Raw genomic sequence first — 13,476 nt, 5'->3', positions numbered from 1 at the left:
ACAATGAAAGAAAAACTCTTGTATGGCCAGAAACACTTATTATATTCAAAAGCATTCAGCGACTGGAGACTACTATATATGAAGACCTACATTTTATTTAAATCCTACTGGGGCCACACGAGGCCACTGGGAAACCCCCAATCAAATGAATGCACGCAAATATTGGTTTTTATAATATTTAAAACGGTCCAAATGTTGAGTGAAACAATTTAATCGAACTTGAAATGTAGAAAAAAAGACGTTAACAAGACAAAGACTGAGGGAAATAGACGCAGAGCAACAGCAGCTCGTAGAAACTGTGATTAAAAAACTGCTTTTTTTAAAATCAAAAGACAGTTTTCTTATCTTGGCTGAATGTGAATGCGAGTGGTTGTTTGTGTTGTGATGGACTGACGACCTATCCAGAGTGCATCCTGCACACGATTAAGCCGTTATAGAAGAAGGAGGGATTAGATTAGATTAGATTCAACTTTATTGTCACTGCAAGTGCAACGAAATGCAGTTTAGCATCTAACCAGAAGTGCAACATCGCAAGTATCAGACATTATATACACAGACACACTCGCATATATAAATACTAAATAAATAGGGAACAGTGTGAAGGTGCTATTGCTAGAATGTACAGTATTTACATTATATTACATTTAATGGACTGAGTGCCATTAACGTGCTTTTAATGGGGTGAAAGTTCGGCAGAGTGAAGAAACTGTCTCGTAGCCTGCTGGTTCTGGCCCGGAGGTCAATTTCTGTCTCGGTCCCTCACTGTAATGCTCGTTTCATATTGTGGGAACTATTTACCCAACCTGACGATCTCCATTGTCAATGTGGTGTTCCTAAACATGTGCAAATGCAATTTGCACAAATGCAATTTGCACATTGATCACAGTGCAATTCTGCACACTGATCACTGCAATTTTTGCAAAAATGATCACTGTGCAATTCTGCACAATGCAGCAGAAAACCTGCGCCCCGGACCTTCGGGTCGTGACCCTGGTGAGGTGAGTGCACAACGACATGACAGAGCTTCATCACTGCTTCTCGCAGACGCGCTCCGGTGCTCCGTGTTCCCGTCCTACCCGCTGCACTCCTGCCTGTACTTGTCCCCGTACGTGGAGTTGAGCAGGATCAGGTACTCCGCCAGCCCGGCGTCGCTCAGGCTCGTCCGCCGGCGGAGTTCGCTCCACAGCTTGTGCGACTCTCCGAGATAGACGCGCCGCACGTCGTACTTCTTCCGGGACTCGAGGCGCCTCTGAGCTCGGTCGGAGTCGGTGAGCCTCGGCCGCCCCCTGCAGCGCCTCAGCGCGTCCTTCCCCCGGTCCTCCGCCGGAGAAGTGTCCAGAGGACCGTGCAGCTCCGCCGGGCGGTGCGCCATCTTGGCTCGAACGTTTGAGTCGTGCAGGAAGTGGTGACGGACCTGGCCGGAAGCGCTATTAAAAAAGTGGCTTCAGCTTGTCTGCAACGACACTGGAGGTTTAAAAACTTTATGGAAGCTAAATAAATGTACCCATTTGCTTTATGTGAACGAGGAGGGCACTAATGCCCAGCAATAATCGAGGCGGAACCTTAGAGCGTCGTCAATGTTTCATCACGAACCCCAACGCGCTACATGTAAACAGACAGAGCCGCTATAACCCGCCCTTCTCGGCATCTGATTGGCTATGGTCACACACACTGAGTTCTAATTGGACAGTTCTTTATGGAGTCACCCAATCACAGGCAGGGTAAGGCGGAACTGGTTTCGCCGCTTTCGCGGGTTCGCATGGTTGTAAACATTGTATTTTAAATCGAGCAAAGAAACCAAAAAAAAGCAAAAATACAACGCGACAATGGCTGACATTTTAACACTCGTATTTAGGGCGTTTATGTCCCAAACAAGTGCAGGGAAGGAGATTTCTTTAAACGGTGCGTGCAACACTCTGGTGGTTGGAGATCGAGAGATCAGCCGCTCCGTCTTGCTGCTGGCCGCCGTGACGTCAGCCTCGGAAATGGGAATAAAAGTGGTGTTCTTCACCCAGAGCCAGATCCAGAGCCTGCCGGTGTCTCTGCAGAGGTGTGTCCCCAACCTGGGTCCAGAGAGTTTAAAGGTACATTTCTTTTTGCGGGTACTCGATTCCAGGAGGCCGCTGGTACTTTCTAGTTTCTGGGTTGTGACTTTAAACATGACGCTAAAATATCAACTGGTACATCAAATTGTATAAAGTTCATCCAGTGATCGAAATAGATTAGGTTGACAAAAGTACACAAAACGTAACTCAATTCAGTGTTACTTTTTTTTTTTTTTTTATCATGTTTTTAAAACCTTTTAGGAAAATAGCTGCAAAGTTATTGATTAGATAATATAGGACTTACTTTTTCATATTAGCAATAAATCACACTTTGACTAAACTCAAGTTTGATTAGTATGCAAGAATTTTACACACTATCCTTTAAATTACATTAATACTGCTTTTGCTGTGTTTTTTTTACGGTGGATTTAACAAAAAGAAAATATTTTATAATTTTGATTTGAAATGAGTAAGTTTTAATTTGCAAACCAATTAAAGAAATATAAAAAAAAGATTGAGATCATTCAAATAAAAAAGGGAAAACATGGACCTGAAATATTGAGGTCGGAATAATCAGCAATATTTAATGATGTAATGTACTTGGTGGGTTTGGGTTTATACTTTGCTCTGTTTCAGTAAAGCAATATTTCCTAATATAGGGTCTGGGATCCTTCTCAAGGGGCTCCAGAGATCAGGGGACAAAAGTAAAATAGCATCATTCCACTGCCTTTCTTACAAAAACAAACAAAACAAAAAATAAGACACCATAACAACACGGTCCGTTTGTTTTAACTCCGACTTTGTCGTTTATCTTTTGTGAAGAAAATCAAGTTCTCCTATCCCAGGACTTTGGAGGAGCTTCTCCTGCAGGTGGCGAGCCTCCACGAGTCCGCCCACACCCCCCCGACCCCCCCCTCACTGGTCATCGTGGACCGGCTGGAGAACTTCCTGCGAGGCCCCGGAGCCGGGTCCAGCAGTGGATTCCACCCGGGGGAGCAGTCCGGCGCCGCCCACGTCTCCGCTCTACTGAGCGACACCGCCGCCTTCCTCACCGGCGTCCTGGAGCGGCGGGGGTCCGGCTCGGGCCCCTGCCGCCTCATCGCCTCCTGCCTCTCGGAGGAGGACGCCTCGGCCACGGATTCCACCCTGGACGTCCTGGACCGGTACTTCCCGGCGCGCTGCACGCTGGACCGGGACCGGGGCCGCGAAGCCGCGGCGGCCGGAGCGCAGGAGGTGTGGCACGTCTATCTCTCCGGGAGGGGCGTCACCGAGGACCGCCGGGACGACGGGGCGGCCGTGGTTCAGGAGTGGCAGCTCTCCATTTCTACCGACGGACTCATGGAGTTTAAGTTGGCGTGAGGGAATCGATCCTGGGGAAACTCCACCACGTTGTCCTGAAATACCCAAATCTGCTGTCGGGCATCAATTAACGAGAAAAACTGTTTCAGTTGTAAAAGTTTAATGAGTTAAAAGCAAAAGTTTGTCAAACATTATTTACATGCACATAAAATAGTGTGATTGTCTTGCTACTTGATGTGTTTTATAGAATTGATCTTGTTTTTCATATTGAAATAAAGTTATTTTTCATGGAATATACGAATCAGGTTTTTGTTTTTCTTGGTCAACATGTGTGATCTTGAATTGTTGATATCACTGCTTTTACAAATGGAGAAGAAACCAAGAAAGTAGTTCATTTCAGACAATTAAATCCAGGTATATTATTGTAATTATTAATTTATCTTTAGGTCAAAACAAGCACGTATTTATAAAGTTGTAAAGTAGCTACAATTTTAATTTCAAGAGTATTTTCTTAAGGTAGCAAATGCAAACAAGCATAAAAAAAGCATGAATGGCAAATTTGGAGTTACAACGAATGAATCTAAATGTTTTTCTTATAATAGAAGTGAATAACAACTACAGTTAGAATGAGTATTGCATTAAATCTGTAATGCACAGCCTACAGTAGAAGTTATGTGGCGTCATTGAATCCAGGATGTTGTGTTGATTTGAGTGTTCCTTGAATAAAAGGTGGTAAAACATTAAAGTTATATACATACAAATACAGTGAGTTTCAGAAACGAGGAGGCAGCGGTCAGGCCGTGGATGCAAACTCAATGTGGATAATATGGTTTGTGTTTTATTTACAAATCCCACCAGAAGACTCCAAACCAACAATTCAATCACCTTTTGATTTCCCTGCTTGTGGCATTAGAGCCTTTCGGTTCTAAATAAAGCTCATGGATGATTTTAATTTTACACAGATTTTAAATATATATAGGAGTAAATAACAGATCTTTGGGTCTATTCTCTTCCATAGATTAAAATGAAGACGTTCACACTTGTGCCGTCGTTCTCTGGTCCGGACCGTATTTAAAAAAAAATAAATAAATAATGTTTTCGTCTGATTTTCTTAATACTCATTACTGCATTTACAGTTTGTTCAGAGCAGGCGTGTGAAATCCGGTCAAACGGTAACAATTCCACAGAATTCATGAACTTTTTAACAGTTTTCCTCAAGCGTCGTGGACAAAACGCCACCAACGGGAGGTTTGAAATGATCTCGGGGGTTTTGGATGAACAGGTACTGCCTGCAAAAAGTTTCAATCATTGTTGGCTTCAGTCTCTTTGTAATATTTATTGAACAAAACCACCGCTAAAACCCTTTTCGGTTGATTCTCCGTCAGGAACGCCTCTGATGCCTCCCTTTGCCGCCACGCCTGATTTAGAATATGTCAGAACCTCCAATCGTTTCAGTGGTTTGTTGGGGAAGGAGACATTTGGAGCAACGCGAGGCTTGTGGGACTCGAGGTGGGGGACTGAGAGACGTATCAGAAAAATCTAAATGTTCTAAAAGTGCTGTTGTTTAAGCTTAAAAAAGAAATGCTTAACTGAAATAATTAGATCTCGTTCTGGAAACACGGAGAGAGTTCATTCGCTCACCTTAGAGCAAAGATTTCCAAAGATACCGATCGATCGAAACGCAAACCTTCGCTTGGAACATCCGCATCGGACGTCGACCATTCGCCGCCGTTCCTGTGCGGTTGTCCTGCGCAGATCCGGCACATTCGACCTCGGTACCGGTCAGCTCTCTGGTTGTTTTTTTTTCAACGGTTGACGAGGGTCCGCGCTCCCCGCCGACCCCTCATCAACTCCGCCTTACAGCCTCAGTTGGCCTCCGCCCCCGGCTCTCAGCCGTCGTCGAGCGCCGGGCACTGCCTCGCCAGCAACGGTCTCCTCGGCGCGGGGATCTCGTTCTTGTAGTCGTTGGCATAAACGACCGCTTTCCCGATGTCGTCGGCCCGACTCATGGGGCTGTAATCCATCGAGACGCCCGAGTCCGCCACCGCCATGTAGGTATACCCGGGGCCTTTGGACATCCAGCCGTGGTTCGGGCACTCGAAGCTGGACTGTGACGACAGCCGGCCCGACCCGGAGCTTTGCCGCACGGACCCCAGGTCGGAGTGGGATTCGCACAGCGCCGCCTTTTTCCCGGCGAAAAGCACCTCGAGGGGCAGGGTCTCCACAAAGGTGTCGTCCGGGTGCCCGTCCTCGCCGTGGTGGTTGGCGCTGAGGGCGACGTAGGCGTCGTGAGACTCCAGCGGAGAGGCGTGGGAGCGGGGGCCCGGGTGCTCGTGGAGCCTCCTCAAGCGCTCCATCAGCCAGGGGCCGTGCGGTGCGAGTCTCCACCCGTCTGACACACCCGAATCGCCCCTGTCCAGCGGCGCCCGCTCACCGAGTCCTATCCTCGCGTCCTCGTCGTCTTTCGTCACACCCGGCGGCGCCCGGGAGGCCTTGGGCGGCAGAGGCGGGGACAGGGCGGGGCAAGTGCTCAGTTCCGACAGCACTTCCAGAGGGGAGGGGCATTCCTCGGAGTAGACGAAAGCTGGAGTCAACCAGAAGCCTCCATTGGCGTGGCCCAACCACTCCTGAGCACAGACATGACAAGTACTCAGACTACTTTCAGTGAAAGGCTCAGTGTTGATTCCTGACCATGTCTTTAATGTCTCCTTGCTCCAACACGCATGGATCTCGTGCATCGGGGCTGATTAGAGTCCACCTTTTCAAGCCATGTTTGTCGGAGCAGGGATCCATCAGGAACACGCAGGACAGAACATAAACACCTCTGCAGGTCTTACCTCAAAGTCTCCACCATAGACGGTAAAAAGACCTTGGAACTTGCTGTCAGGAGTTGGAATCGCCGGCCAAATCTTCTTCATTATGAACCTGGAAAGGAGCAGATGTTTGAGGGAAAATGCTCGACAATCTTTCCAGGCGTCTCTTTGGACGTGATCGACTGACGTTTGGTAGGACAGGAGCATCGCCAGAGACAGCAGGACCAGGATGAAGGAGATGATGAGGGTCAGGGACACGATGAGCGGGTCAAGTTCTGGATGAGGCACAAAATAGACGGTATGACGGATTTCTTTTTGGATACAAGTCTGTACTCGACACGCTTTATGGACCCACCTGCCGGCAGAGTCTCCATGAACACCGGGTCGCTCCAAGCACTCCAGTAGCCATTGTAGCTGATCCCATCCATCTTCACGCGGATCTGCACTTTGTACTTTGTGCTAGCTTGCAGGCCTCGGACGATGAACTGAGAGCTGGCTTGTGCCTCTTTCACCTGTAATATAGGAACTTGATCACATTTTCTCTAAACCGACGAACCCGCTCAGTTAAATGCACTGCAGAGGGAACGACTGCCTTACTTGCTTGGCTTGGCTGTCGGCCGGGCTGTACAGGACCTCGTACGTCATGCTGTCATCCATGTACTTCAGAGGAGGGGGCACCCAGCTGACGTTCAGCTGCCCCTGCTGGCTCGTGTTTCTGACCGTCACGTTGGTCGGAGGGTCCAGAAGCACTGAGAGGCCGAGAGGCGGGAGGTGGTTTCATTACGAAGGACGGGATCCCCCGAAAAAGCTACAAACAGCTTTCTGATAGAGACTTTTGTTGAGAGTTGACTTCATATATAGAGTATATTTTAGTGCGACAATCAGAAAATGGCCATAAGATGGGAAATTCTGTTAAATGTGGTGCCTGAATTGACCTTTGTGCGACACAAGATAAGACAAGAACGTTTAACTGACTTGCTAAATCGTAAATAGGCTGCATCACCAAGCCGTTGCTATTGAACTCTAATGTCACGTGGGTGCATTGATACGATCCCACAACAACAGACGCATGTTTCAAATATAGCGTCGACTTATAATGTGTATAATATTCAAAATAACTGGCAAAAAAAAAAAAAAACCGTGTTTTAAAACTGTTTTCCTGCAGTTCTGAGAAAATCGGGGGTTCAGTTAACATTCGAGAAACTGGACGAAAACTGTCGGTTGCTAAACCAAAACAAAGCTGGACAGTGCGACGTAGGACCGCCAGGTTAGCGCCGAGACCAAAGATGTCACCGCGACTCTCTCACAATCGCCCTCGTCCGTCTTCGACGGACGAAAATAGTGGAAAGGAGGGTCAAAAGCCCACTCACGGACGAGCTCGACCAGGAGACTGCGGTTGTGGATCAACTCTCCCTCTCGGTGAACCTTGATGTCCATCGGGACGAACATCTTCGCCCGGTCCAGGTGGCAGACGAAGCGTCTTCTCCCCCCGGCTGCCGGGACGACGCTCAGCGGGCAGCGGCTGCTGTTTTCCTTCCTGCCGGGACGAAAGACGAGGCAGTGAAAGAGGGACGAAGAAGTTCTGGCGACACGTTGAAGGTGGTTCTAGAATGACTTCAAGTCTGTAGAGCAGCCAGTTGACTGGATCTATGTTTGGAAAAAGGAAAAGTAAAGAAAAGGGACGGCACGTCGGGCCACACGGTGGGGCCGTGGTTGGCTCTCTTATCTCACAGTGAGAAGATCCACTCGTCTTGGGAGTTTGTTTGCATCATGCAGGTTTTCCGAGTTGCATCATGTTGCATACAGCACTACAGGAGACGGATGTGTCCTCTGGATTAATGCGACTCACTGGTAGTTGTAAGTGAAGGAGTACTGATCCAAGGCCCCCGCCCTCTCCTCGTCTTCCTCCCAGAAGCACGTGAAGTCGTTCCTGTCTGCTGCGAAGCATTTGGGGTTTTGTGGCTCCTCTTTCAGCAGGATGGAGACTGAAACAAACAACGTGGAGGAACATATTTGTAGATTTCGTCTTAGATAAGATCTGTCCAGTTTCTTTTTTATTTGATATTGACTTCGCATTTTTTGGATGTTTTTCAACAATGACTGTTTTCCCCATTTCCATCCAACAACTGACTTAATGACAGAAAGTAAGTGTTGCTTCGGACCACAGGAAAGCAGAGGACCTCGTCTCACCTTTCGTTTCGAAGTTCCGCGCGCTCCGGACGACGCACGCACCTCGCGCTGCGCACGAGACGAGAAACAGTGCGAGCAGCCGGCTCAGGTGATCACGTGTCATCCTTTTGTCTTCTCTGAGAGCAGAAACACTCCGGACCGCCGCCGTCCACCTTGCATCACTGGAGGGGACAACCTGCTCACAAACACGTCCGCCGCAGCTCTGGCCAGTCCGCTCGAGGGGGTGGGGGAGGTGGGGGGGTTGTTTTTTGTGTTTGGATGCGCCGAGGTGTAGCGCAACGTGGTCGCGCGCCTGCTGCGGAGCGATAAGGTGTAAGGTCGGGCTGTTTACGTTCTCCACGGAGTGAGGGTGAGAAGGGGCGGGGCCACAGAGACGCGGGACAACGTTTGTGAACGCGTTTGTGGGCGTGAGCCGCTCATTGATGATTACTGGAGGGACACGCGGTGCGTAAAAGCGCACCGGGTGGCTGGATGGATGGATGGATGGGTGGATAGATAGATGGACAGATGGACAGATGGATAGATGGATAGATGGAAAAGTTGAATCCCTGCTTGTGCTCATATAACGCAACCCGCGCTCACTCATACTGTAAGAAGACGCATCTAAAACGGTTTCTTATCTGCTAGCTGCACTCGCGCGCTTTCCTCATTGGACCAGCATTATCAGAGCTGCAAGGCAGCCCCCCCCCCCCCTCCTTTCGAGATAAGGAGCCCCCCCCCCGTGCGGGCGTACAGTCAGCCGCCCATCTTCGTCGGTTTGAATCCATTTCAGCGCGTCTTTACGCAACGTCCACAGCGATCGAGGCAGTCTGATCTCCAGGGAGACGGAGATCATTGGAAATCAGTTGGAGGCGGTTTATTTGAGTTCAAATCCAATTGACTCTTTATTTGGGTGTTTTTTTTGGTTTTTCCAGTAAATCCCTGGAAGTGGGGGACCCAGTAGATGGCTGGTTGACAACAGGAACAAGAGGTTTAGGAAATCTGAAAACAGTGGTGAAGTAGTTTCTCAGATAAAAAAAAAGTAGTGAAAAAAAAAACTTGACTTGATGTTTCCTGCATGTGTGAGGAAACATGATCGTAAATCAAACCTGCAGTGTTTGTGTGCATATTTGAAGACTGCAAGCAAATGATTCACTGCACTTCATTTTTTTTTTTTTTGTAATGAATATATCTTTTATTTCCATATACACACACGCTTCAGTTTATAAGGTACACTTTTTGGACAACACTTTCATCCCACATAATTAAACAAAAACAGAATGCGGCATATTAATAAAGAGCGGAATCAGAGACAGACGTCCCACACTGACCGCTCTGGATGCTGCAGAGACGTGTCGCATTAAGCAGAATCTCACACTGGACACACAGGCAGGCGCTTGTCTCGGCACATAAACACGTATTGAAGCAGCAGCCACAGCGTTTTTAATTCTTCTCCACTAAAACAATGGCAGACCTTATGTTCCACACACCTCGCATAGAAAGTGCACAAAATGAAGTGGTACTTCTTTACATTGGAAACACAGCAGCAGAAACCACAGATTACAGGTTTAAGTGCAACTTCAGAGGGAAAAAGTCGTGTCGAAATGTAAATAAGCAGGAAGAGGAGCACAAAGACACACGTGGGGTTTTTTTTTTTGAAGCTCAGTTTCAGTCTGAGGCCGACGACACTCATTACAGATGTTTGGACAGATGCGTCTCCCGATGCCAAGGATGTTGAATGACAAGCGATCGGCGACACGCTTGGATACATAAAGAGTTCCCAGTGAGGCTCAGTCTTTTTTAAACGACGACACAGGGAAAAAAACAAACAACAAAAAGAGGTCAGGGACACGATGAGCGGGTCAAGTTCTGGATGAGGCACAAAATAGACGGTATGACGGATTTCTTTTTGGATACAAGTCTGTACTCGACACGCTTTATGGACCCACCTGCCGGCAGAGTCTCCATGAACACCGGGTCGCTCCAAGCACTCCAGTAGCCATTGTAGCTGATCCCATCCATCTTCACGCGGATCTGCACTTTGTACTTTGTGCTAGCTTGCAGGCCTCGGAGGATGAACTGAGAGCTGGCTTGTGCCTCTTTCACCTGTAATATAGGAACTTGATCACATTTTCTCTAAACCGACGAACCCGCTCAGTTAAATGCACTGCAGAGGGAACGACTGCCTTACTTGCTTGGCTTGGCTGTCGGCCGGGCTGTACAGGACCTCGTACGTCATGCTGTCATCCATGTACTTCAGAGGAGGGGGCACCCAGCTGACGTTCAGCTGCCCCTGCTGGCTCGTGTTTCTGACCGTCACGTTGGTCGGAGGGTCCAGAAGCACTGAGAGGCCGAGAGGCGGGAGGTGGTTTCATTACGAAGGACGGGATCCCCCGAAAAAGCTACAAACAGCTTTCTGATAGAGACTTTTGTTGAGAGTTGACTTCATATATAGAGTATATTTTAGTGCGACAATCAGAAAATGGCCATAAGATGGGAAATTCTGTTAAATGTGGTGCCTGAATTGACCTTTGTGCGACACAAGATAAGAAAAGAACGTTTAAATGACTTGCTAAATCGTAAATAGGCTGCATCACCAAGCCGTTACTATTGAACTCTAATGTCACGTGGCTGCATTGATACGATCCCACAACAACAGACGCATGTTTCAAATGTAGCGTCGACTTATAATGTGCATAATATTCAAAATAACTGGCAAAAAAAAAAGCGCCGTGTTTTAAAACTGTTTTCCTGCAGTTCTGAGAAAATCGGGGGTTCAGTTAATATTCGAGAAACTGGACGAAAACTGTCGGTTGCTAAACCAAAACAAAGCTGGACAGTGCGACGTAGGACCGCCAGGTTAGCGCCGAGACCAAAGATGTCACCGCGACTCTCTCACAATCGCCCTCGTTCGTCTTCGACGGACGAAAATAGTGGAAAGGAGGGTCAAAAGCCCACTCACGGACGAGCTCGACCAGGAGACTGCGGTTGTGGATCAACTCTCCCTCTCGGTGAACCTTGATGTCCATCGGGACGAACATCTTCGCCCGGTCCAGGTGGCAGACGAAGCGTCTTCTCCCCCCGGCTGCCGGGACGACGCTCAGCGGGCAGCGGCTGCTGTTTTCCTTCCTGCCGGGACGAAAGACGAGGCAGTGAAAGAGGGACGAAGCGGTTCTGGCGACACGTTGAAGGTGGTTCTAGAATGACTTCAAGTCTGTAGAGCAGCCAGTTGACTGGATCTATGTTTGGAAAAAGGAAAAGTAAAGAAAAGGGACGGCACGTCGGGCCACACGGTGGGGCCGTGGTTGGCTCTCTTATCTCACAGTGAGAAAATCCACTCGTCTTGGGAGTTTGTTTGCATCATGCAGGTTTTCTGAGTTGCATCATGTGAGTTTTTTGGGATCAGCTCCAGCGCCCCCCCCCCATACAGCACTACAGGAGACGGATGTGTCCTCTGGATTAATGCGACTCACTGGTAGTTGTAAGTGAAGGAGTACTGATCCAAGGCCCCCGCCCTCTCCTCGTCTTCCTCCCAGAAGCACGTGAAGTCGTTCCTGTCTGCTGCGAAGCATTTGGGGTTTTGTGGCTCCTCTTTCAGCAGGATGGAGACTGAAACAAACAACGTGGAGGAACATATTTGTAGATTTCGTCTTAGATAAGATCTGTCCAGTTTCTTTTTTATTTGATATTGACTTCGCATTTTTTGGATGTTTTTCAACAATGACTGTTTTCCCCCATTTCCATCCAACAACTGACTTAATGACAGAAAGTAAGTGTTGCTTCGGACCACAGGAAAGCAGAGGACCTCGTCTCACCTTTCGTTTCGAAGTTCCGCGCGCTCCGGACGACGCACGCACCTCGCGCTGCGCACGAGACGAGAAACAGTGCGAGCAGCCGGCTCAGGTGATCACGTGTCATCCTTTTGTCTTCTGTGAGAGCAGAAACACTCCGGACCGCCGCCGTCCACCTTGCATCACTGGAGGGGACAACCTGCTCACAAACACGTCCGCCGCAGCTCTGGCCAGTCCGCTCGAGGGGGTGGGGGTGGGGGGGTGGGGGTTGTTTTTTGTGTTTGGATGCGCCGAGGTGTAGCGCAACGTGGTCGCGCGCCTGCTGCGGAGCGATAAGGTGTAAAGGTCGAGCTGTTTACGTTCTCCACGGAGTGAGGGTGAGAAGGGGCGGGGCCACAGAGACGCGGGACAACGTTTGTGAACGTGTTTGTGGGCGTGAGCCGCTCATTGATGATTACTGGAGGGACACGCGGTGCGTAAAAGCGCACCGGGTGGATGGATGGATGGGTGGATGGGTGGATAGATAGATGGACAGATGGATAGATGGATAGATGGATAGATGGAAAAGTTGAATCCCTGCTTGTGCTCATATAACGCAACCCGCGCTCACTCATACTGTAAGAAGACGCATCTAAAACGGTTTCTTATCTGCTAGCTGCACTCGCGCGCTTTCCTCATTGGACCAGCATTATCAGAGCTGCAAGCCAGCCCCCCCCCCCCCCCCCCCCCTTCGAGATAAGGAGCCCCCCCGTGCGGGCGTACAGTCAGCCGCCCATCTTCGTCGGTTTGAATCCATTTCAGCGCGTCTTTACGCAACGTCCACAGCGATCGAGGCAGTCTGATCTCCAGGGAGACGGAGATCATTGGAAATCAGTTGGAGGCGGTTTATTTGAGTTCAAATCCAATTGACTCTTTATTTGGGTGTTTTTTTGGGTTTTTCCAGTAAATCCTTGGAAGTGGGGGACCCAGTAGATGGCTGGTTGACAACAGGAACAAGAGGTTTAGGAAATCTGAAAACAGTGGTGAAGTAGTTTCTCAGATAAAAAAAAAGTAGTGAAAAAAAAAACTTGACTTGATGTTTCCTGCATGTGTGAGGAAACATGATCGTAAATCAAACCTGCAGTGTTTGTGTGCATATTTGAAGACTGCAAGCAAATGATTCACTGCACTTTATTTACATTTTTTTTGTAATGAATATATCTTTTATTTCCATATACACACACGCTTCAGTTTATAAGGTACACTTTTTGGACAACACTTTCATCCCACATAATTAAACAAAAACAGAATGCGGCATATTAATAAAGAGCGGAATCAGAGACAGACGTCCCACACTGACCGCTCTGGATGCTGCAGAGA

At 48.5% G+C, this 13,476-nt stretch overlaps 4 protein-coding genes across 6 annotated transcripts; 1 reads left to right on the top strand and 3 right to left on the bottom strand.

Annotated features, from left to right (window-relative positions):
• Positions 1-1,072: 1,072 nt before the first annotated feature.
• On the bottom strand, positions 1,073-1,372 carry znf653 (zinc finger protein 653; the record flags this gene model as incomplete). Its single annotated transcript, XM_080511858.1, has 1 exon — positions 1,073-1,372. One exon carries the CDS (start codon positions 1,370-1,372, stop codon positions 1,073-1,075), a length of 300 nt encoding a protein of 99 aa, XP_080367984.1.
• Positions 1,373-1,862: 490 nt separating this feature from the next.
• On the top strand, positions 1,863-3,404 carry swsap1 (SWIM-type zinc finger 7 associated protein 1; the record flags this gene model as incomplete). Its single annotated transcript, XM_080511857.1, has 2 exons — positions 1,863-2,084; positions 2,868-3,404. The coding sequence occupies 2 exons, from the start codon at positions 1,863-1,865 to the stop codon at positions 3,402-3,404; spliced, it is 759 nt and encodes a 252-aa protein (XP_080367983.1).
• Positions 3,405-3,495: 91 nt separating this feature from the next.
• On the bottom strand, positions 3,496-8,521 carry LOC308141879 (erythropoietin receptor-like). The gene is made up of 8 exons (XM_080512120.1): positions 8,348-8,521; positions 8,007-8,142; positions 7,528-7,694; positions 6,755-6,906; positions 6,513-6,669; positions 6,345-6,432; positions 6,182-6,269; positions 3,496-5,971 (listed from the first exon to the last, which is right to left on the bottom strand). Exons 1-8 carry the CDS (start codon positions 8,448-8,450, stop codon positions 5,234-5,236), a joined length of 1,629 nt encoding a protein of 542 aa, XP_080368246.1. The 5' UTR covers positions 8,451-8,521; the 3' UTR covers positions 3,496-5,233.
• A 1,001-nt stretch (positions 8,522-9,522) lies between these two features.
• Positions 9,523-12,325, bottom strand: LOC308141890 (erythropoietin receptor-like). Of its 3 annotated transcripts, none has more exons than XM_080512136.1 (6): positions 12,142-12,325; positions 11,800-11,935; positions 11,289-11,455; positions 10,518-10,669; positions 10,276-10,432; positions 9,523-10,195 (listed from the first exon to the last, which is right to left on the bottom strand). In XM_080512136.1, the coding sequence occupies exons 1-6, from the start codon at positions 12,242-12,244 to the stop codon at positions 9,699-9,701; spliced, it is 1,212 nt and encodes a 403-aa protein (XP_080368262.1). In that variant the 5' UTR covers positions 12,245-12,325; the 3' UTR covers positions 9,523-9,698. The 3 variants fall into 3 exon arrangements, with proteins under 3 accessions (XP_080368262.1, XP_080368264.1, XP_080368263.1); XM_080512138.1 differs by having other exon boundaries at positions 9,988-10,121; XM_080512137.1 differs by having other exon boundaries at positions 10,049-10,432.
• Between the last annotated feature and the right edge of the window lie 1,151 nt (positions 12,326-13,476).

This window comes from Blennius ocellaris (assembly GCF_963422515.1).
Source record: "Blennius ocellaris genome assembly, chromosome: 16".
In the NCBI taxonomy this organism is placed as follows: Eukaryota; Metazoa; Chordata; class Actinopteri; order Blenniiformes; family Blenniidae; genus Blennius; species Blennius ocellaris.
The sequence above is the reverse complement of the archived record's forward strand: the minus strand, read 5'-3'. Positions and strand labels throughout refer to the sequence as shown.

Bases quoted from the DNA above. Each gene is read 5' to 3' on its own strand.
- LOC308141879 (XM_080512120.1), bottom strand. From the start codon at position 8,450: ATGACACGTGATCACCTGAGCCGGCTGCTCGCACTGTTTCTCGTCTCG. The intron at 6,433-6,512 runs GTGGGTCCATAA...TGCCTCATCCAG, and splicing joins CATGGAGACTCTGCCGGCAG to AACTTGACCCGCTCATCGTG. The intron at 5,972-6,181 runs GTAAGACCTGCA...GTCTGTGCTCAG, and splicing joins TCTATGGTGGAGACTTTGAG to GAGTGGTTGGGCCACGCCAA.
- LOC308141890 (XM_080512136.1), bottom strand. From the start codon at position 12,244: ATGACACGTGATCACCTGAGCCGGCTGCTCGCACTGTTTCTCGTCTCG. The intron at 10,670-11,288 runs GTGAGTGGGCTT...TCGGCCTCTCAG, and splicing joins TCTCCTGGTCGAGCTCGTCC to TGCTTCTGGACCCTCCGACC. The intron at 10,196-10,275 runs GTGGGTCCATAA...TGCCTCATCCAG, and splicing joins CATGGAGACTCTGCCGGCAG to AACTTGACCCGCTCATCGTG.